This window comes from Solenopsis invicta, chromosome 8 (assembly GCF_016802725.1).
Source record: "Solenopsis invicta isolate M01_SB chromosome 8, UNIL_Sinv_3.0, whole genome shotgun sequence".
NCBI lineage: Eukaryota > Metazoa > Arthropoda > Insecta > Hymenoptera > Formicidae > Solenopsis > Solenopsis invicta.
The window spans coordinates 11,462,581-11,488,702 of record NC_052671.1 but is presented as its reverse complement, the minus strand read 5'-3'; the positions used below and the strand labels follow the sequence as shown (position 1 = coordinate 11,488,702).

The 26,122-nt window shown below is 29.7% G+C and overlaps 1 protein-coding gene across 1 annotated transcript; it reads left to right on the top strand.

Moving 5' to 3' along the window:
• Positions 1 to 238: 238 nt before the first annotated feature.
• LOC105198436 (peptidyl-prolyl cis-trans isomerase E-like) lies at positions 239 to 25,741 on the top strand. Its single transcript, XM_039452811.1, has 5 exons — positions 239 to 246; positions 383 to 595; positions 1,431 to 1,707; positions 25,309 to 25,400; positions 25,471 to 25,741. The coding sequence occupies exons 1-5, from the start codon at positions 239 to 241 to the stop codon at positions 25,739 to 25,741; spliced, it is 861 nt and encodes a 286-aa protein (XP_039308745.1).
• Positions 25,742 to 26,122: the final 381 nt, after the last annotated feature.

The following is a 26,122-nucleotide window of genomic DNA, read 5'->3' as shown; positions in this document are numbered from 1 at the left end:
AATTTCATTTACATTTAGATAATCCAGATGTGTTAAACATATAAATAAAACATATCAATAATAAGTATTTATTTCATTTTTAGGGTCTTGTAGATTGCTGGGCGCCGGATATAAAATATAAATCTAGACTTAAGAATCAACAGCATAAAAACAATATTATCATGCAAAAAAATAGAATTATGCTGAAAAAAATTTGTCAAGCGGAAAGTCAATATCCCACCCGCGAATTTTTGAAAAGATGGAAGAGTATGCATGAAACGGTAGAGCACTATAAAAGGTTGCTTAATTAATTTTTAGAAATAAGATTTTACAGTTTACATTTTTATTTATAAAATTTGTAATTTGCAATTAAACTTTTACGTTCTTTTTCTATATTATGTAGATCTCCATCAGCGATTGAAAAAAGATCCCTTATATTAGATGTACAAAAGCGATTATCTGAAAAAAGTCAGACGAGATGTTTCTTTGACATTGGACTTAAAGAAGAAAATCAAAAATTAGGTCGTATAATATTTGAACTTTATGATAGTATCGTACCACGCACATGCGAGAACTTCGCAGCTTTCTGCCATGGGGTGAACGGATTGTCATACAAGTACATAAATTATATTATAAAATAACTGTATCCTATATAGCTTACCTAAGCTTTGCGATTTTTATCTAATTCTTTGCTAAATACAAAATTAAAAACTAATGGCCTGATTCAAAGTAAGAAACAATTCTAAATGTTAATTTAAAATATGGAATAATTTCAAATATTTAAACTTTTTTTGTCCTTCCATTACATATATACTCATTACATGTATACTCAATATGACCTAATTATATGTTTTTCTCTTTTTCTAAATTATTTACAGTCTTTTTTAGGGGGGAAAGAGTTCCAATATTTAAATAACTAGTTAGCATTATTTATTATTCAATTGATTTCAATTTGATAAACGTGATATTACTAATTTTTATTTAACTTAGAGCTCTGTTATGACTAAAAAAGCAATTAAGCGCGCAGTTTGATAAATTTGAAGAAATATGTAAAATCACACAAATAAATATTAGTACTAAGATCTAACTACGACCGTTAAAGACGTTTTTGTTTAATTTATGTTATCACATTATCGGTCAAATATTTTTCTATAATCAAGACAATAAAATTTTACTTTTGACCTCACTGTCAACAATAGAATACACAAACTGTTTGAGCAGTTATTTGTTCAATTTACCATATAACTTGGAAACAGTAAATAAATTATATTGGGTACTATACTATACAGGATACACTCACCTTACATACTATATTTCATATAAAAAACAAATCAGTATTAAAAATTAATACATAATAGTCATACCTAATTGTTTCAAAGTTAAAATTCATATAAGAGTGTATTAAGTCCAAAACTTTTCTAAATATTTTGTATAAAATTTATAATTTGTAGGCGTACTCCATTTCATCGTATTGTCTCTGGTTACTGGTGTCAAGGAGGAGATGTCACAAAGTTTGATGGTACCGGTGGCTCCTCCATATATGGTGATTCATTTGACAAAGAAAATTCTAGTCTACGTCATACAGGACCTGGCATCCTTTCAACATGCGACAACGATGACGGGAAAAACGACTCCAAATTTAATCTCACGTTTAAATGCTTAAGAACTCTAGACGGAGATAAAACCGTTTTCGGCCGAGTAATAGATGGAATGAACAACATCTACAAAGTAACGTTACACTTTTTTTTTGATAATTTAAACTTTGCTTGAATAACATTTCCTGTGCAGTAATTCAATGTCAACCAGCGTTGCTCATTTAATTATGTAGACTGACTTGCTAACAGAAAAGAAATAGTTTTCTCTATTGTTCTTTCGATACAAATAAAACTTTAGTATAAAAAAATATGTTATACTAAGAAGATTAAATTAAATTTACCTTACCTATTTAATTAAAATTTAATTAAATTTTAATTTTAATTAAATGTATCAAGTATTATAAAATATTCTATTTTCTTTTTACATTTTAATAATCAATTTTTCTATATTCAATATAAAAAATATGTAAAAAATTTTAAAATGTATACAAGTAATAATTTAATTTAATCTAACATAAATAAAAAAATACGTACAAATCAAATTAAAAACCTATACCTTTTTTTAAAATTGGTTAATTATATTTCTTGTTAAATAAAAGAAAATATAAGGATAAATTTTAAGGCACATTTTCGTTCTATACAAAAATCTGTATAAATTCATACATATAATCTGTATAAATCTTAACTTTTCATTTTTATTTATCTCAATTTTCACTAATTAGTAATTATTTTTCAATTCTACACTATTGCACGTAAATCTTCCGTGCTAAAGAACTAACGTGTTGAGCTCAAATACATGAATTAGCTAAACCTAAAAGATTGTATTGTATCAGATATTTATAAAAAGTAATTAATTTTTATTCAATTTTTAACTAAAATATAAAAAAATATATACGGCTGTAATATCATCCAGTTTCAATAATCGATTATATAATTTTTTAAGAAAATATTAATAAAATTTAGAAATAAAGAAATTCCATATAATACACAGCATAGATAACAAGTCTATATTATTTAAACAAATGTATATCAAAGATTTTTTATATTATCGTTATTTGAAGTTTTATTGATTGTATAATGTCAATGGTATACATGTCGCCATCTAACGAAGACCTTACAAGTTACGTACAAAAACAAATTTCGATTTTTTTCTTTTTTTGAATATATTCAACTACAAATTAAATTATTTACATTATTATATTTTATTTTATTATATTTAATATAAAATACTGTAAAATAATAAATAAAATGTTATCATTTTGTAATCTATTACTAAACTTATTAACTTTTAACATCAACAACAATTGTTATATGAAATTAAAAATTAATCTCAATTATTATATTAAAAATTGAAGAATATTAAATTATAAAATTTATCACTTATTTTTATATACAAATTTCTCATGTGTTCCAATATATAAAAGTTGGCAAATGTCATTCTAAGAATACCTTGAATAGAATAAATAAGAAAAAAAGAATTACTGCGTCATTTCACGGGTAATGAAAAAGTTCCTATCTATCGTTCAATATCGTTTTACGAGAGTTTTAATTATCCGCACGTTTAAATTTGACCGCAGAGTAGTGGTAAAACTGTTTATGTCTGCCCTGATTAAACAGATCGAGGGATTTGGTACGAAGACCGGAAAGCCAATAAAATCAGTGATTGTGTTAAATTGTGGAGTCCTATCAAAGCGTGTATATGAAAGGCTGTCCAAGTTGCAAATATAAACAGACTGCATTATCTTCGCGTGTAAAGATATAATTTAAACAAAATCCAACTGTGTGTATTAATAATAATAACTTCAACATCATTCTATCAAAAATCTGTAACAATGTAAATTCAAAAATAATAAATTTAGTCATAAATAACCCGTTTTATAAACGCATATTAAATAAAGAAAATGTTACATAATTATAAAAGTCTATTTTTTTAAATACTATGATTAAATAAGATACCATGAAACCAAATAAACTCATTTATTTCTATTTTAATTTGTATATTAAAAACTTTATTTATACGAATATTAAAATAGGTTAAGCAAAAATAAAATCATTATTTCAATTACTCATTAAAGTAAAATATATATTCTATATAAAATATTTGTAAATAAATAAAAAAATTTTAATTTAAGCATTTGGACTGAATTATATGTTTATAAATATAGCGCAATGTTTATAAATAAAACGCAAAACAAAAATAAATTAAAAACAACAAAGAAATTAAGCATTATCTTCTAAACCAGTTTTAAAATAATTATTAATTATAAGAATAATCTTTTAATGTTAATTAAGACTATTTTTAATTTGGCTTTTAATTAATTTTTTAATTTTTGGAAATTTCTAGCAATTTAAATGCAATTTTAGCTTAAAAGTTAACAATATAGCAAATATTTAGCAGTAGCCATAACAGTCATACAGATAGATCTTATTTAATAAGCACGTTGTTTTTTAAAAATCTCCATACATTGATTTTAAAAAACATCCATAAATCAATTTTTTACTAAGTGAGATTTTTTTTATGTGTTATAATATACTATAATACAACGTATGTTTAATAAACTTTGCAAATTTTCATAAAAGTGGCTTATACACAAGTTTTTATTACACTAAACAGACACAGTTGATTCTATTTCCCCTTTTTGTTTCTTACGATACATCTTTTAAGAGAGTATTCTAGAAATAAAGTGACTTTTTAAATAATAAATTCTAAAGTAAGCCTTATTTAGTGTTGGGCCTTATTTGTTATCTCAGGTACTTTAACCTCTTAAAAGCTTTCAGAAAATTTTTAAAATCTAATTTATTTCGTAATTTGTTTACTGTTTATCATCATTTTCTCGCATTTTGTATGTATTCCAAGCTTAATAAAAAAAAATCGATTCACAGACGCAATGAAATTCTATATAGTCATTATGAATGCACCCTCACGATCGTAATATAGAAATGCCTGTGATGGTAATATTCATATTCGGTACTATTTGGTAATTAATCCTAAATGGACAGGACTGATTATAAAAACCTGTGCAATATTAAAAATTACATTCGCATATATGAGAGCTTTCTAACACATGCCAATGATATTTCCCCAAATTTTTCTCCAGTTTTTAATCAAATATTTCTCATTAAATGTTTTTCGCACTACGATAAAGTATCCATTTTATAACACAGTCACGTACTCTATAGAAAACATAAAAATAAATAAAGTTGCGGAAACAAATACGCATTCAGTTGATAAAAAAAAATATAAACAAGCAAAAAATAAATAAACGAATATAAATTGAGACATAAATTAAATTGATAGTATATGCGCAGGTTGCTGTATTACAGTTTTATACGCAGGTCATGCATGCGATTTAAAAATTGGGACTCGTTACAGTTTGATTATAATCTTGATTGATGAACGGACTAGGATATTCGGAAAAAAATGAGTAAACGTACCTCACAAATTCCGCTTTACCAAAATTTGTGGTCAACTTAAAATAAGAGGTTCACACAAATTATCTGAATTGTATCAAATGATTTACAAATATTTAGGAAAAATACACTTTCTAATTTTTAATTAAATTACATTATTGCTAAATGTTTCATTACACGTAAGAAATGTAAGCAATACACGAGAAGACGTGAAATAAATAACTCATATACTATATTTCTAACTCATTTCAAAAGGGATTGGCGAATATGAGTTTTGCTTCATCTCATTTATTTCACGACTAACTGTAATGGAGTCAGCATAATCAACATAACAACAGAAGTTTTTCTTGTGGACATATCCGAGCTTTACGATTCTCATTTTATGGTCGCACGCGATGCACTTGGTCTTTTACCATTCTAAAAGATTTGTTGGTTGTTTCCAACCGCAAGCATGTATCGACCGCACGATGTATCCGACATTCATTGAGATGTCAACTCCTCTCAGTTCCTCGGATGTCCTACATTCCGCAAAATGATGCATACCTCACATTCACAACATTAATCCGATCATTATGCTTGCGAATATGTCGTCATAATAGTAGGCCATCCTTCACCATTTCACTCTCTTTCATTTTGCTCCTTTCTTCTTTTTCTCGCGATTATTATGATCATTTATTATGGGGAGCGTCGCAATTACGAGTATATTGAGAGTTGAAAAAGGAAATAAAATATAAAAGTTAAAATACAAAGATGATAATAAAGATATTCTTACATACGTAATTTCATCTTTAACATCAAAGTACTTTTCGTCGATAAGTATAAGCTTTATTTCTTCTTTCAGCTCAGAACGTTATAATGACGTTGTTTTTCATAATTATTATACTTTGTTAATATATTCTGACTTTTTAATAATTTGAAAACAATATACTTATGCCGTAGAGTGCATTTTACTTCGTATCAGTTTTTTTTTTTTTATAATTTATGTGTATCTCTATTTTTGAAAAACAATAACAATGCTTTAATATAATTTTGTAGAATTTAACTGTGATATACACAGAATCATATTGCAGTTATGGAACAAATTATTATTATCAGCTTTTCCAACAATAAATAATTTCTCTTTGTATTCATTACGTTTTAGTTGCTATAATAATTATTATTATAACAATCGCAGTGGTTATACTATTTATTATTCGTCGACATTCACTTGAACGTATCATTATTGAATTTGCGACTAGTATTACGGAAATTGTGATTGTATCGTTGTGACGTGGTTGCCTTGATAATTAATATCACAATTCTCCAATCATAATGACGATTATTATTACATTAAAACAATTATTGATGCGAAGATCAATGTTCTCCATGAAAACCTCTTTAACGGCTATCACAGTAATTACGACGCATTAATTATGGCAATTATCGGTAACATTAATCACATTTATTTCAAGTTCGAAACAGCCTACCTAATAAAATTATGACTTAAGGAACAATATGGTATCTGTATCGTTACGCAATTAGATGAAAGTATATGATAAAACAAAACTAAATAAAAAATTACAAAGTATATTCATAAATATTACTGACTTATCGTTACATTATATATTTTTGGAATAAAAACGCTGCGGTACATAACATTATTAAACAAAATTAGAAAATAAAACAAATTCAAATGAACGAGGACAAGTTGGATAATGCCATTACCCATGCATCTGTGTAATTATGGTCTTCTTTTGTCAGCCGTTCCACGTAAATGCGATTATTGTTAATGATTCTTGCGCGTAATATGTACGTGTAATTATAATTCTATCTCAACATTTATCTTTTCTTTGTACTTAAATATTCATCTCAATATTTATCTTGTTTGTATGCGTCGGTTGAGAAAGCTCAACTTAAATCGAAATAAATTCCACAATTGATATTTGTTAACATTGACTTAAAATTAAACTTACGATTTATTAAAATTGTATTATTGCTCATTATTTTGGCCTATTATTCTACATCAATTTGTCGTTCTCATAAATAAGCTTGTCTGTTTGTTATAAAATAAATTTAAAAAAATCTAAATAAAAGTCTTACTGGCCACCTTCCTATACTTAATATGGTTGATGTCGTTTTCTTTGCTCTCTTATGTAGCAAAATTATCTTTGTATTCCAATCTTGACTTTGTATTTCAATCAAAAAAATTCTTCACTTTTTCTCATGAATGATACGGCACGCGGTCTTGCTACATGATCAGAGCATCAATGATAAAATTCTCTCGTTGATTAAAAATAATTTTCTTTCATAATAAATTTGAACGGTCACGCGTTATTACGTACGTACGTATGACCGAAACGTTCAAACATATTCTCGTTACCGTCGTCGTATTCGTAGCCATGAATTGCACTTTCTCCCAAGTTTCTCATTCGAATTCACACAGAGACATACCTATGGTCGGTTTCACCGCCATTGTGATAGCTTGATATTTTCCAGCGATATAGCTAGTGCGTTATTGAAGTTTCAATCCCCATGCTTACTTAAAGCGCGTACCTTCCAACAAAGGCATCTCCACGTGAATAAATGAGAAAACATTTTTATGATTCCTCGTTTTACTACCTTTTTTTATTAACCACCCGATTACGCACGCTCCAATGTATAGATGCAAAAGACGTTGTTACCGAGAAAAAGAATTTTAATACGATATTTTGCCGTGCAAGCTGTCCTGCATTCATAAAGATCTTACAAAATTTTGATAGCTGCAATTTTTAAGGACCCTAAAATGTTCAATTCTTTCGAATAAATTTTTAATTAATTTTTCCAAAACATTTTTTCATTGATACGGAGTTTTAAAATTGAAAGAGAATTATTATACATTTAATATTAAACTAGGGTTATAAAATAGAGTATTAAAAATTTTCTATTTATTTCTACAAATAGGAAAGACGTAACGTACATTTGAATTATTTTAATTATCTAGTAATATTGTTATATAATTAAAAAATTTATCGTAAAAATGTAGCAAGATTTTCTCTGTTTAAAAGTTTTTAGCTGTTTTATAATAAATCAGATAAAATAATAAAAATTTCATTATACACATATAATGTAAAATTATGTAATATTGTGTAATATGTAAATTATGTAATTAGAGTATATGTAAATAAATAATCTAATTAAATAATATATATTTTACGTAATATAATTTAAACTATTTAATAGATACACAATATCTGATTATATTGTACATATTTCCTAATTACTCCTTAATGAATTTTATAAAAAACAAAAAGAAGATAAATGTATACAATTAAGAAAGGCAAAATTGCTTCAAACAGGAGATTCGTTTTCATTCTAAAAAATTCATATAATAAAAACGAATAATAAAGCTACATTGACAAAACAGTCGTTATCTAAATTATCCAGCGAGAATCCACAAAGCTACGAGAAGAAAAGTAAAAAAAAGGACAAGTCTCCTACATTTAATTCGCTATTCAAAATTATTTCATCCAAATTGGCGCCGTCGGCCGTGGCCGGAAGGAAATTGAAATTGATCTACCTGCAATCAAGGAAAAAATGAGGCACTATTCGGCAAATTCATCCCTGACATGTTTGTCGCACACGAGTGACATTAAACAATTCTCGTTTAAAGAAGAAGACTTGAAATTATAGATTTTGTGGAATTCATTCACACACTTTGCAATTGTCGCAAAAAATCCAACTGATTTTAACTCTATCACTTTAATGTAATGAAAATTTAAACGTTAATATGAAATGAAAGAAAAATAATGTGTACAACGATGTCGTAATATATCAATGTGGAATGGATAAAAAAAATCAGAATCTAAAGCAGAGTTTTGAAACAAAATGCTAAGAATTATTACAGCAACAATTATTATAAAGATCTCGTTCATTACACTTTGATTATATGAGATAAAATAATTTCAACGAAACAACAAACGTAAATTCTGTAAATAAATTAATTTGTAAAATAATTTAATAAGAAAGTAAAATGACGCAAAATAAAATAATTTAATAAAGATAAGTTATAAGTAATATAGTATTTTAATGAGTTTTTGTCAAAAGAAAGAGAACTGAATTGGTCTAAGAAGAGCTTCCAGTTCGCTGACATTTCAGCAACCTGTACATCCTATTTGAATCGCATCAGTCTTTTGCGGTAATGAAGCGTGCACGGTTCAGTATTGACCGCTCATACCGCCAAATGAAATAATCGAAATACCTCTATGGGATTATCTAATCGCCGGATCCGTCGAAATGCGGTAAACTTCGAGCGGGCTCGCACGCTCGGAAAATTAGGTCGCTAATTCTATAGATTTCGCGTATTCGAATTGCCTCCGCGTGGAACGCAATCGGACGGCGCCGCGCTAGTTCGTTTTAATCATCGATTAAGCTCCTGGCGCGCTTCAACTCGTCCAAAGAGCGCCTCTCTTAACTCTTGATTCAACAATATTAATCCGAGCAACTTCATTACCGCTCAACTGAGAGTTATTCTCGACGAAATTCCGCCTGTTACCGACGTTCGACATTGAGAAAGAAAAACGTTAAAAAAAAACAAGTTGAAATGCAGCTTTTTTCCTCTCAAAACTACAATATGATGCGCGGTTGATTAATGAAGCTTAGTATACAAACAATTAATCACTTCATTGTATGCACTTCTACTACACAATGTGATATATTACAGCGATATGTAAGCAAGACAAATCTATTTGCGCAAATATATGGTTGACAAAATATGCACAAATTTACTCGTATATATACATATTAATATATATTTAGATTTTGTAATAAGTGATATTTATTGGATATATATTGAATGATGGTAGATGAGACAATTTATGTTAATAAATTATGTTGACAAAGATACATATTAATACATAGAATAAAAAGTTTTAAAGTCAAATTTTATGACAATCGACAAAAATTGTCTTAGCTACCATCATTCAATATTTTTACTAAGAAACAATGGATAAAGTTTATATGAGATAAATTCTATGTTCCTACTTTCTGTTTTGTTAACTTAGCAATTCTCGGCGATCTGAAAAGCTTTTGAAATTGTAACACTAATGTTTTAGAGAACTTTGCAGAATCAATTTTTCAGTTGTGCTTTTTATGCAAATACAAATATGTACCCGCGATAGAGTCAACGAAAGAATAATAGAAGGGTGTATTATAAATATTTAATAGCTAAATAGAAGCAACACACAGAGAGCAAATTTCTCCTTTCATATCTCTTTAAAATTCTTGATTTCTCTCCGAACTTTTTCTTGTATAACTTATTAAAGTTTTTTTTTCCAAAACGCGAGAAAGAGAAATGCTTTAAAAAGGAAGCATTAATGAGCTATACTATAAAACGTTACGTAAATATTATCCTTTTTTATTAACATAAACGAGTTTATTAAAGAGAATAAAGGTAAACTGAGCGCATTCTAAAATTCCGACATGACAGGCAAAAAGAAGTCGATGCAAATTCTTTCGCCATTATATTTACTTCTTTCGCGATCTCATCCTAATGAAGCAGTACATCATTCTTTGAGCTTAACCAGAATACATTGTCTAAGTTAATTCGGATTAAGGAGTTTGAGGAACTGCGTTGCCCCGAGGACACGAATTTTAATACGTTCGCAAATATAAACACATTGTGTCCCAGCTTATCATCCTGTCAACTATAAAGTACGTTTAAATTTGGACAAAATTCGTGGAAGCTTTACTGATAGCAATATTAACTTTTTTAAACGTTATTGAAGTAAAATTTAAAGACAATGTTTAAGTATTTGTACACAGATTTATTTAACTACATATGTGACAATCTGCAAACTATTGTTCCAACTTGTCAATATAAGTAAATAGACTTGCAGTTAATAATTTAATAAATGTACAATGTTTTAGCCAGGAAATTTATTTAATATTATCTGTATTTAATCACTTATGATTATTTCCGCAACATGTCACGTTTAAAAACTAATCAAATTGAAATACAATATTAATTTTATCTTAATTATTGTAACAAATCACTATCGACATATATCAGTGCAAAAGAATAATATCGCTCATTTTGTATATTTAATAGTAAAAATTAAATTTAATAGAAAAATATTGCTTTTGAACTCATTCGTTATTCGATATAACTTTGTATTTTTTCTAATTGCTTAAAAGATCATTTAACTTAAAATGCTTTATTCAACGAGATGTAACGACTTCGGCCAATGTCATGGTATGTACGCTTTGAACATGAAGAATGTAACATTCGATGACGCCGACTGCGCGAGAGTTTAAAGGCGCGGCTTTGTATAGTAAGAGAAGCAAACCCACTCTCTCTGCAAATATATTCTACCAGAAGCAAAGAGGAAACAAAGGGTTTCATACCTTGTTCGCGAGAAAGAATGTCCTGAAAATTGAACCGACGTGAAAAGCGGTTGCGAAGCAACTATTTGTCGTATCTTTTGAATCGAACACAAACACAGGTAAAATAATCAAAAGCTCTTAAAAAGAATGTCATTTTGCATAGCGACACGTTTGACAAATTATTCCTTTCCGTTGTAAATTTTCAATACACAACTTTTCTTTTAGTTTTATTGCGCATTGTAAAATGCACGATGCAAATTTCAAGTACTCCGTCATATTTATAAAAATCATCAACAAATATAATTATCAAAGTAAAATTTTAATAAGTATTACAATTTGTGACAGTAATTAACTAATTAACTTCTGATTAATTCTAATTATCTCAATAAATATTGTAGATCACTATAATCTCAATGAGCATTAATCTCTCTATGGCCTTTATAATGCCTGTATTATCATATGAATAAAATATAGAGAAAATATTGGAAAATTATAGAGTTAGATTCGTCTTCTCCATCATTTATTACAATTGATATTATAATTGATATTATTACAATTGATATTATAATTAATCTTATATTTATCAACTCTCTTCCAATCTCTTTTAAGTTTATTCTCAAAAATCATAGGTAATAATCGATTTGTAGGAAAACGTAATCTGAAAAACCTGTTTCTAAAAATATAGCTTTAATTAAACAGTCAGACTTCTCTAATTTATAGATATACTGAATAAAGAAAGTTTCAGGATGAACTTTAAACACTCTACGCAGCGTGTCATTACAGTCGCTGTTTGCAAATGTCCAAAGTTTTAACTGTAACGAACCTTAAACTTCCGGGTACACGAAACTTTCCATGTCATACGCAACAATCTCGCCATAACGTCCGTATGTCAATTATATGAACTTAGATTTAAAAAATAAAAATAAATTATTGATCTAAAATCTAAAAAATACACGAACGTGTGCAGTATAAATTTATAAAAATAATAAATTTTTTTAGATAATATCATAATTAATTCTTAATTTACATTTTTTTTATATCATTTCAGAAAGCGAAAGAAAAATAATTACATGCATTAAACGAAATGAGGTAAATATTTCCGGAACTTTAATCAGGATTTTAATTTACGATAAATTTAATTCAAATTATTTTAAAATAACCTTTTTATTTATATGCGAAAAATATGTACCATATTTTTCTATCTATGTACAGAGAAAAATGTTTCTTTAGATGTAATTTTCTTAAATATACATTATAATAATGTGACCAAACTAATGTTTGAATTAAAAAAAGCAATTGTTTAACTTTTAAAATAATGTATCGTTACTTTACAATAAGTTCTTAAATAATAACATTTCTTTCTTTAACCATTTTATTGTTTCAGTAAAAATATTGCATTACTTTATTTAAATATAATTTTGTTGCATTAAGTTCACTATTTTAACAGTAAAGTTTATTATTTTCCTTACAATTTATATTCATGTTATATTTAAACTTTTAACTCCTAAATAAAATTCAATATATCAGGTAATTATAAATAGTAGCATGCACTGTTGTGGTAGAAGAACGGAGGACGGGGAACAGATTGAAACATGGTAATTAAAACTAGGAATGGGCAATGTGCCTGCAATTATTTTGATGTCGATTATTTTTAGTTTGCAAAATCGATTAGTATAATGATGTTTCTGCAACTTGATTATTCCCTAGAATCCCTAGATAATAGTTTTTTTGTTCATTATTACTAGAATTGATATTAAACTTTTTGAAATGCATTCGGATTCCCTCCCGAGTCATTTGCCTCCCAGATGTAATTTTATCCTTGTCTAATATTTAGTAAAAAAATATGAATAAAATAATCTCTAGGGGACACTCGGGTGAATCTGAAAGAACCCTTCAGTGATCAGTCAGAAACGTCAAGATGATGTATATGAATAAATTACGTTTTCTTATTGTACCTATAGACATAATATATTTTATAATCCCATTTTATTAAATTAATTTATAATTATAGAATTTGAAGAAATAATATTTTTAAATAAAATAAAGTATTAATATATAAATTACATAAAAGTATGGTATCTATCAAAATAAAACATACTAGACACTCCATACATTAACAAGAATAACAATACATTCTTTGTAATTATAGTTTATTAAATGTGACTTTAAAAAACGTAATCATGATAATATATTGTATATTGTAATGAAAACTCACACTCAAAAAAATGTTATACCAATGTAGATAAATTCCCAGGTGTCACAAGAAAAATTTATCGCTGTTTTTGTATCTGCTAAAATATTGTTTGTCATATAAAATTTATAGCAACATTTTGACAATTCTTCTAAAAAATGTAGGTCTTGTTGAACAAAATACAGTCAAATTTTATAATAAGTATGATTATTGGCCTTAACAAGAATAGGTGTCACGGAAAAATTTTCTTTCTAAATTTCGCGAATAGTTTGGATATAATTATATCCGAACATATGTTTGGAACATATGTTTGGAACATATGTGTTCGCATATGCTTGATTAAGTACCAAACATATGAGATATCATAATATTTGCTAATCAAATGATTAGCAATATCTACCTCAGTTAATTTTTTGCAGCTAAAAAATTGTGGTTATATTTGTAAGACTATTTTTTGAGTACGGAATGTCGCAAATTGTCGTAATCAAAATAGAGATACGAAGATTAAAAGTCCCACAGCCCTCAGACAGTCCGCCACAAATGCAAAAGTCGCAAAACATTAGGCGTCAACGCGCATTGAAGCAGCGTCAATTCACTAGATTATTGCACACGAATAATTAATGCAAACTGATCTCAAGGAAAAATTCGCACAAAACAAAGTATCAAAAATTAACACAAAACAAACGGTTTTTCGCGCAAAGACGGTTAGCTTAATTTAACGTTAAAGGGACAAGGCGAAGAATTCGAGAGCTATTTATATACACTAATTAGTCGAGAGAGGTGGCAGGAAGGCGAGAAATTCAATATGCTAACTTGACGATAACAACATTCATTTAGACCTGATAGTGACAATCAATGAGAATAATTATAGCACTGTAATTAATGTGTTAGCTTGCCAAACCATCCGACGGCGGTCTTAACAGTAACTCGACTCTACCAGCAGTAATGCGCGAAGAGACGACGAATCATTTGATAGCCACGCGGTCGCGACACCTCTCAACCTCGGCGAGACAGCTTATATAACATCGATCGCGACAGCAGTACAGACGCACACAGATTTCCACAATAACCTGGAGACGCATTCAGCGCGACGGTCACACGATGACCCACTATGTATGCCATCACACGTTTCTACATAAAAGCTTATCCCGCTCCGTTACAGGAGTCGTTTACAATATATGAAGTAAGTAATAAAGGCTGAATTTCGAGTAAGAAATAAAACTAATTTATTCGCTGACACCCTTAATCTCAGCTCCTTACATCGGAAGTACGTAACTTTACACCTACCCTTATTTCTTATGTCAAGCTTAAGTACTCCGTATTGTAGACGGCTCCTTACACAAACACGGTCGTAGACGATAATCATAGAACGCATCGATCGCGACAGCGTAGGCGAAATCACGAATCTCGATAATTGCTCGGACGCAAAGGTCGTGACAACGCACGAAAACGTAAATCTCGACACGTCGCAACTCTCTGCACGCGAAGCATCGAGACGAGAACGCAACAAAGTTCAATAACGCGAGAACGCAAAGATCGCGACAACGAAACAGGCAGAAATCGCGACAATGAAACAGAGCTACAATTCCCGACAACGCTGCAGCATCCTGATCTTGACAACGGACGTTGCAATATAACACAAGAATGCTCAGGCCATGACAGCAAAAGGGAAACGCGAATTTCAACCACTTGGCGACAGCGGACAAACGAGTACATCTCGCGGACTCTCTGGCGACCACGGTCCTCGGAGAGATACGTTTCCAAACTCGCCCATACAGCACCGAAAGATTGCAGAAACACTGCATAAATCTTACATTGTAATATCGCACGAACGTTGCGAAATGTTTTTGCAATGTTACTATAATTCTTGTAAGATTAAATTTATTCCACTTCTTTCGAGAAAGTAAAATTATTCATTCGGCATTAGATTGAAAAGTGACTCGTTTCATGAGTCTTTATTCCCTAAGAATGAAAAATTTACTTCAATTACGAAGTGGATACCTTCCTGCTTGCACGGGTCGAAACAGGGACGTGCTGTTTTAATCACAAAGTCGCAGAAAATATGGCACGTCTTTTGTACGTCGCTGAGACGCAACCAAATAATTCGAACGTTTTAATTAAGCATATTTTAACTAAATAGAACTATAAATTTTGACTAACAAGTATTTTATGTATGTACACGTGCATAAGTAAAAACCTGTCTTAACTTCTCAAAATTGGTCAACCATTTTTGTCATCAAAAATTTGACTAACGATAAGTTACATGATAGTGACGTGCCAGTCACGTTTCGAACCAGTTGAGACGCCGCGACGTAACGTGCGACAAATTATCACGTCACAGTAATATGCTTGTTTCGTTTGTAGGCAGGTTCACTCCTTACTTGAAGTGAAAATTTACTCTTGCCAGACTGGCTCAACTTTCACGATTGCTAGGAGTGACATTTCACTCTCTCGGAGTGAAATGTCACTCCCTAAAAATTTAGAGCATGGGCTGCTCCACGAAATCCCTTACACGTCGACGCTCGCAAAAGGCTCCTCGCACTTGAGAACGATCGCACCCCGACACAAATTTGTACCGCCGGCAACGCGACAAGCACGACACAAACGTGAAACCGGATGATCGAACGCAGAGTATGAGCGTGGCCTCCCCGGCTCGCCCGCGGCTTTACTTACACAATTTCGGCACGCGAAGCATCCTCAGATACGGATCTCACAACGTCCACGCTCTCCTGGTCTCTATTCCGCTCTCTCGCTTCTCTCGCTTCTGACATCCAGACTGGGAACATCCATGCTTCGCCTGCCTTGTACGTTCCACTGGTTTCTACATGGGAGAGTGCCCTTGATCATGCTCGATAATCAATCGATAGCGTTCGTGCATCCGAGTACAGTATCCATGTGTGGCCAATCATCGCTGGGATTCGCGAGCCGATCTCCTGCGCCATGCGCCATAGACCTCGGCATTTCTCAAGGCACCGTAGAACCCCCGAATCCATATTCTTCGAAAGGGTGATGCATCCACCGCAAATTTCACGTCCTCTCCGGAATCTTCCGGCCACTCCAGCATGTCGGTGGAATCCCTCGTTGGAATCGACGATGCATCTCCGGCTTCAAGGAAGGTCCTATCGATCTCCCTCACTGCTATGCGCGGCGATCCTCGTTTCCAGTTCTCAAACTCTCCGCATTCGACACTTGGTTCAACATTTCGGCGACCTTAGCCGCTCGCCGCGTCACAATTTCTCGCTAGGACACTCCGTTGCTCCCGGCTCGCGATTTCTCGCTTGGACACTCCGTTGACACTCCCCGATAATCGCTAATCCCCTGTCATCCCTGTTGTTGTGTGGTGTTCGCATTTTACATAAAATAAATTATAAAATATTAAAAATAACTACGCGGACCTCTCCTTAAGGACTTTGTCATATTACGTCAATTCCTAGCCCGACAGTGGAACACTGCTCAGCTGTAGCGGACTGTAACGTTATAATATATATGTATAAATTTATATAATATTATATAGCAAAAATAATGTGCAGCTTAGTAATGTTGGTTTATGGTAATATTAGTTTTCGCTAAAATAACCAATCACAAACTTGTCTTACGTTTTGATTGACTGCAAGAAATATTAGCAGTTCAGCTAACGGTAGACCAAATGAGTGAACCTCATGGGGCTCTTGTTGAAAGGCTATTAAATGTAATCAAGAAAATTGTTACTTTATCGAGAAATATTATTTCAAACAATCGTATCGTTTTCTATCAAACAATGTCGTTTAATGCAACAAAAACTAAAAAATTTATATTCAACAAAATAATGTTTAATTTAAAGTTATATTGTTTCTGTAAAATAAATGTTAGCCAAACAAATAGAAATATTGAATGTAGAGATACGTTTTTCTCTGTGTGTCTATTAGCAAATATCAAATATATGAAAAAAAATTGAATCTAATATTTCAAAATAAAACAAAAATGATGTATAAAAGCTAGTATGAGTACAACAAATTTAGAAGAGCGTGATAAAAAATGTTTAAATTATTAAGCTAGCGCAGTTTATTCTTGTTAGGTATAATGTCAAATGTCACCTGAATATATTTAAAAGTTGCTATAAATTTGATTTTAGATTAGGCTGACTGAAAAATGCGTCAAATACTTAAAAAGAATAAACTATGCTAATGTAAATATCTAAAAAATTTTTATTATGCTGTTCTAACCACGTTGTACTCTTACTAACACTTAATCATTTTCATTTTTTTTTTTTAATTTTTAGATTCGCTATTAATTTGGTTTTAATATCGTTTTCTTCATTTGGAATGCTTTAAAAGCGTGTTAAAACACTTTCTATTAGGCGTATGCAAAAGTTTTAGTACTTTCTTCAATCCTTTAATGTAATTATTCTAAACTGAAATATTTTTCCGCTGTTTTGTATTTTTGTAATGTTAGTTTAAACTTTCTGAAACGTTATTCACTAGGATTCGATGGTACGTTAAAAATAACAGTTGATACAATGGGCGACAAAAAACTTAATATCCAACATCACATTTGATACGAATTCCAGCAAGAAAAACATGCTGTTAAAAACTATGAATCTATTTGCTCTGTTCTTGGGAAAAATATTGTGTTCCTCAATATGTACAAATATTGGTTTCATCGCTTTAAAGACGGTAATTTTAACGTGAGTGATCGTCCGCGCTCTGAAACAAAATCGAGGCCGATAATTTAGAATAAAAACTCGTTCCAAACGCAAGTAGAACTTGCAGAATAGCTCGGAGTTAACCAAGCAACAGTTTCAAAGCGACTACATAAAATGGGAAAAATTTAAACTCGGAAAATGCCGCATGAATTGTCGCCTAAACGTTATTATCCGCCGATTGCTTTCGAGACAGCGCAAATAAAATGTTTCGTAGAAAAGTGTTATTGGTGATAAAAGGTGGATTATGTATAATAATCCTAAAAGCAGACATTTGTCTGGGTGGACCCCAGACAGTCTCCTACAGTGGCAAAAAGAAATTTACAGCAAAAAGGTCGTTTGGTAGGATACAAAGGGTATAATTATTGCGATCTCCTTTAATAGCGTAAAATGTTTCATGCTTGAGTGTCGTCAATTAAATATAATTTAGCTAACAACATTGAGGAGAAATTGCCATTTACTGGGCAAAGAGTCAAAACGTCATTTAGCTGCACGATAATGTTAGACCACTCAGATCACTCAATAAACTATCATTAACTTTGGCTGAGAAGTTTTTCTACACTCGGCATACTCTCCTAACTTGGCGCCTTCGGATTATCATTTTTTCCGATTCAGTACTCTTTAGCAGGACAGCACTTTCGAGATGTAGCAGAAATACGAAAATAGCTCGATGAATTCATTGCTTTCAAATCGATATCCTTCCTTCGCAAAGAAATCCAACAGTTGCCCGAAAGGTGGCAGAAGGTTATAGAAAATGAGGAAAAATGTCTTTTAGATTGATTTATAGTCACTATATTGAATGACAAATAAATATAAATTTGAAAAGACTAAAACTTTTGCATAAACCTAATATCTTATTCAAAAAATTGTAAAAATATTTATCTTAATATAGCTTTTGATTATTTTAATACGTATGGATTTTTGTAATTAATAACTGTCAATAAAGAGATATAAAAGATTCAAAGCTTTTAAAATTCTAAAAAATTTATTTTACAATTAATAAAATTTAAAATTTAGAAAATTACATATTACGTTACCATCCAAATTTTATTTCATTTCATAATATTTATGATGCGTTTTAACATATTAAATGTTTAAACAAGAGTTGATTTTCGTGTGTTGCTACCAAAATAGTTACGCATGTAATTACTATGTAAATTCTGAAGTATGAAAATAGTTAATTTTCTGCCATAATAGCTTTTTAAGTTAAATCGATACTATTAATATACAAGTTTATGTTGCTAATGTAATTAAAAAATCAATAGTTTAAAATTTAATTCTAAACTAATTTATGTTGTGTTTCAAAGAAAAATTACTTAAATACCAAATTACACGATGTACATTTAAAAGTAGTTTAAAGATTAAAAGAAATATTAATATAGTTCTTTTTTGTAGGGATAGAGTAGATAACAATTTAATATATTTTAAGGCACTTCTTGTATACAAAAAATTTAAAAAAAGAATGTTTAAATAAAATGTCTTTAGATGTAAAGTTAGACGTAAAATGTTACTAATTAGACTTTCTCAAGAAATTTGTAGATTTCAAAAAGATCTTCCTTCCAGAGTAGAGATTTTCAAGCATTGTCTTTCTCTGAACCTTTTATCTGAACATTTAATATTTATATCTGCAAAGCTTTCTTTCGCTTGTATAAAATCTTTTTCGTCTTAATGAAAGCTGTAATGCCGGATAAACCTCAATGCCGGGCAAAAAATAAGGAAAGATCAGTACTCTTTTTTTTTATCAAATTATCAACGCATACAAATGTTTCATTGTAGTGCTAAAATATATAAAATTAATCATATTTTGTTATACAGAGACTGTTCCATTTTTATCAAATATTTATGTAATGATATATATTAATTTCAATATCTTCTTAAATCAAAATATGTTTTCAATTACATTTGAAAATTTTATCCAAATAGTTCAAGAGAACCATCCTGTAGAAATCCTCATTAATTCTAATCAACATTGATTCTAATAGTTCAATATATACTTTACTTTTAGTTATTTACATTTTATTTTTTATTTGTTAGAATTTAATATAATATTATGCAATTACAAAATACATGTATAATATACAAACATACTGTGTACGTTAAAAATATTTAATATATTCCGAATTACGTGACAATGTTCGAAATGCATACACAACATCCATGATCTTTAATTACACAATTATCAATGTACATATATTAATAAATTTCATATTGGCTACATGAATTCTTCAAGTTTTAATTTTATAATTCAGATTATATAAATTTAAGATATTACGATGCTTAATATATTATAGAGTTAATACGGTATAATTTTTATTATATAATGTAACATTTTATGTATAATTTTTAACCCCTTTTTTGTATTTTGTAAAAGTAAAAAAATTTTAAGTATTATAAAGTTTTTTACTTTTCCCTCAATTGTCAAATTGTATCTTCCTACTCTTCTCTAACTCCGTATCCTTATCGATTCACATTCCTTTCTTCGTTCCTATCTATTTGTATCGTCTAGCTATCTTTATCTAGTATACACCGACCTACAGTTACAATTGCAATCATAAAATTAAAAAACTGTGCAAAAATTTAAATTACGGATTTAAATCACAAGCATTTGAGAATTTTATTAGAATTTTAATTTACGCGGGTTTGGAATTTAATTCGAAATAGCATCTTTACGTCTCTACATTACATCTAAGTGCACAAATATGCGATAAATTACTGGTTTACTTTATATATTGTTCCTCTTCATATACTCTTTTTTGTTCTGGTCAGATTCAACCCACTTTTTATTAATCCTAACCAATATCCATTCTGGCTCTTTATACTCAGAGAGAGATAAAAAGGAGAATTCCTTCTATTGCTGGCAATCATAGCCGGCAGATAAGGGTAAAGATTTAACGCTCTTTTATAATGTGCAAAGCATGAATGCGTCGCAAAGACCATTACATTAATTTAATTAATTAAAATTTTTTAATAACATCCGTTAATATTAATTTGCGTTTATTTTTTTACACATATTTATTCTTAACACTTTCGACTATTACAATTTATATTCAATTAAAAATATATTTTAATTGGAACAAATTTTTTTATACCAATTGCGTTTTAATTCAAAAATATTCAATAATTTTGCGAATGTTAACAATTTGGCATTAAAATTTACAATATAAACATCGAACTTTAATTCAGAAATAAATGAATAAAAATTGCTAAACACGATCCAATAAAATTCACGGTCCACGGTACTTTTATCGACTCGAACGATCGTTATTCGTTGCTGAATCTCATCTCAAAAGCATGCAGAGATGAGAAATTCAAAATAAACGACATGAGATTGTGAGAGGATTCTTAATGAATTTCTCTCACAATTAATATCTATCGATAAAAATACCTCTTTATACTTCATGTGTGAATTATCAAAATTATTTTCTATTTCAATACTATTATATATTTTTATAGTTTACCTAATTATAACTGTAAAATAATCATTTCAAAAAATTATTCTATTCTATGGCAAAACATACAAAGAATCCCACGTTATATTACAATTTTAATTTGTATAAAGTCCGGTTATCAATCATTACACATCGATGGGCTAAAAAATTGTCAGCTAGAAATACTTTACTTTTTAAGAATAAATAATAATCATTAAGAATTGTAAACTTGTTTTCTTTTTATCTAAAATATCTAATGGCACTCAAATATTTGTCATTTCTTTAATAATAGTAATTAATATTATTTCTATTAGCCTTAATTGTGACAAATAATGAAAAAATTTTTTAAAAAGCAGTGTTTGTATGTATGTTTTGTCTTTTTGCATCAATTTATGTAATATTTAAAAGAATATTTGAAAGAATATTTGAAAAAGAAAGATAAAATAATAGCACAGTGTTTATTATATTATATACAAACATTTTTCATATTATTTTAATTTGTATACATAAAAATATTGTTCTTCAATATAAATATACTCAATTATTCCTTTATTTTATTTTTTATATTATTGCATTACATTTTTTATTTTGTATAAAGCATATACAATTCTTTTTCTCTGTTTTTATTGTTTATAAGATACAAATATCACAAGAAAATTCATGATATTTCAACTTAACAGTTTTAAGAAAAATCAAAATACTTAGAATGATATAGTATTTATCTTGTATCTTTCACTTTCCCCCTTTTTTTATTTACGCAAGTGCAACATTTTAATAAATTTTAATATATTTGATTCTAATATTGTCTGAACAATACGTTAAATCATATTACATTCTCGTGGTATACCCAATATTTTTCAAAGAATCCTGTCTTCATGTACAGCGGATACATGCGAGTATATTGTCATATACACACTTAGCAATCAATAAATCAAACGATAAATGAAAACATTCTGAATTATATATTTATTCTAATCTGTTCCACTTATTTTAAGATAACGGATCTATGAAATATACTTTTTTGTAATATTACAATAATGATGTTATCAAATTAATACATGCGATTAGTTATGTGGGATAAAATTGTCACAAATCCGTTATTTTAATGAAAAAGTTAATTTGTCACACACTTGAGGCACAACAGGAGAGTTAGCCATGTAGCTATATTGATTCTGTACACGCCAACACAGAATCAGAATTAAAAAAGCGCTCAAAATGATAAATGTTTAAAAAGACATTACTTACGTGCGTCAAATTTTTTATTCATATTTCAATTACAGATATTTATTAAAATAATTATACATTTTCTGGAAAAAATGTTTAGAAGAATAAACTTTTGCATAGCTTTTCATAAACTAATCTTTTTTTTTAATTAATACTTTTATATTAGTACAAAATAAAATAATCTGAGAAGAAAAAATGATTAATTTTACGCAAGAAATATTATCAACCGTAAGATTGCTCCGCCAACGCTTTTGCTAGGTTTTCTCCTACTCTCAGGTTATCCGAGTTGTCCGCTTGATAGAATTCCCTTGACGCAATAACGACTCTCAGAGTCGTTATTTCCTGAATCATTTAGATAAATGGTTCCATTAAAAGAAAATAAGAATTTGCTTTCATATATGATACAATATACAAAAATCAATTACACTCACCTCCGTCTCTGAGGCTATACGAACTGTCAACTCTGCAGAATTCTCTCGACACTCGCAAAAACGAGTAACTGTGATCGCACGAAACTGTATACTACATTTCTGAATTAAAGCGCGATGCGACGAACCGACTATGAACCGTTTATTCAATTAAAACCCGTTTGCACGTTTACTTGTAGCTTAACTTTAAACTTGGTTAAACACTTACTTTCTATTTTTTTAATAATTCTTAAAACTTAAAAAACATGGAGAATATTTTCTCATAGAATTTACCTTAAAAATCATAATGGTACAAAACAACATTGAATTTCAAAAAATTTTATATAATTTTTTTTATTTATTAAAGAAGAAGAAGGTAATACCCATTTTCATTTTATTAAATAACTTTGTTTATAATTAATATTTTTTATTAAAACTTAAACGATTACATTCGTCAGAGTGATATTTAACAGATTCTAAACTCAAAATAATGAAATATTTATTATTTAGGATGTGATTTATAAAAATCTAATGCACTACATAATCGGTGGAAGAAAAAAATTGTCTGTAATATGGCTATCCATAAAGATAATTTTAAAAAATTAGTTAAAAGAAACACAGTACCTTTTTACAAAATTATATATTTTTGATTTTCCATTATTTAGAATTTTTCTGATTTAGAATTTTTCTGCGTTTAAAAACTTTAGAAATACCATTAGAAATTTTATTAAAAATATCATTTTATCCCTTTAACATTAAACAACAAGCATAAAATGATGTCTCTAATGTTTCTAAACACCGTTCTTTAGAATGACAATCAATTTATCGAAGAAATATTTCGATATAAAAATTTTGCTTAAAAAATCATATTAACAAAATTCTATGTTATTGTTTTAACTTTGTATAACTCTTAATGCATGCGGCCAAATAAAATGTTAAATAATAAAAAAACACTCGAGTGTATGTACCTTTGTGTGATAATACACTCAAGTTTAAGAATAATAAGAAAGTGTAGATAATTAAAGGTTAAAAGTGTACCTTAAAAACGTTTAGAAGTGCTTAAAAGTAAAAATGCCTTATAACAATAGTCAGTCATTATGTATTGGCATATTACCATCACTAACAAACAGCGGGCTACTAAACGAATAACTCCATAAGCAATTGTTAAAATACGTTACCTAATAACGGAAATAACAGGAGTAGCCATATTGTTGACAGTAGCCATAATACCCTCTTCTCCTTTAATATTTAATTATACGGATATATTTTACATATTTTACTTTTTAACACAGTAAAATATAAAAGTACGTTTGATTATTTTTATTAAACTGTGTAGTACAATTTCATTGACTTCAAAATATATTGAAGAGTTTGATTCTTTATTCTTTTAAATAGAATAACAATCAAGTAGCGATACTTGTATAAATACTCCTCGAAAAAAAAACTTTTACCAAACCTAAGTAGATTACGTATCATCGTTACATCAATGATAAACACGCGAGCTGGTGCGCGATATATTAGCCTGACAAAGTTCGCGGAGAGTCGCAAAATTACTTTCACGCCTTGCAAGAATAAGAATGTGAGCGTTTCAGACCGATCTCGTTGTCTCGTTCTCATCAACATTTATCTCACTGCAGATTACGCACGAAAACTCGTAACTGTACGTGCCAATAGAGTCCTATATACAGAGAGGAGCGACATTCATGTCCGAAACTCTGATTGGTAATCTAATTGCTACTCTGATTGAGCATTCCTTCCCAAACGAACAGCCGTATTGTGATCACAACTGTTTGTAGAATGACATTTAATGGTTAGATTAACAAAATTGAAACTGAATGAGAAGACAAACCTAGTTACAATACTTCATTTATTATTGTGTAATAGTTTCAAGTGTCAAGGTGTTTTAAGTATCAGAGTATGTTCATATTTATGTTGTTTGATGTTATTAGAACGGACATAATACAGTAGAATCTCCTTAACTTTGGCCCTCCATAATCTTTGCATTCCTTCACACGTATTTTTACAAACACTAATATCATATCCCTTTCTTTTATAGAATACCCTCATCACAGCACGAGTCTACTACTCACCGTATATTTGCGCGAGCAAGGTAAAGCACACTGTGTACTTTGCTCGCGCGAGTATACGGTGAGTGATAGACTCGTGCTGTGGTAAAAGTATTCTATAACTTTGGCATTCCGCTCTTTTCGCCCCATAGAGTCAAAGTTAAGGAGGCTCTACTGTACGGCGATGCTGGAGGTGATAAGGAGATTCAACAGGATACTAGGGGTTTGATGTCGTTTCTCTCTTTACATAAAACTCTACATGCAAAGAGAACTCTACTCAAGACATCGATAACGTCATGCAAAGAGGTACGCGTACGAACGACGCAAAATGCTACGACGCGACAAGATTCGCAGTGGTTTCTCGTCGGCGCTCGTCGCACGATGTCAGAATCGAGCTTTCTGCGTCTCTACCTACCGCGATGAAACGTGAAAAATATGAAATAGTGTATATCTTCAAAATTCTATATTAAATTTTATTCTACCTACCATCTTGATTTTGGTATACACGTAGCAAACGAACAGCAAACAAACAGCGTATTCGAACGTTTGTTATTACCATTTAGTACATATACACGCTAAAACGAATGCGAATAGAACGTTTGATTTGCGTTCGGCTCGATTCACTCATGAAACGGTACATCAAAGAGAATTTGTGCGCGATCTAGACGCTTATAGGTTGTTCGCAGCTGTTCGTTCGTTAAATGTATACCCAACTCAAAACGACAACGTAGCGTTTGTAACAACAGTCGCATAAATAACTCCGGATTACCTGTGAAGCTTTCGCCAAACTTTCCTCTAATAGCC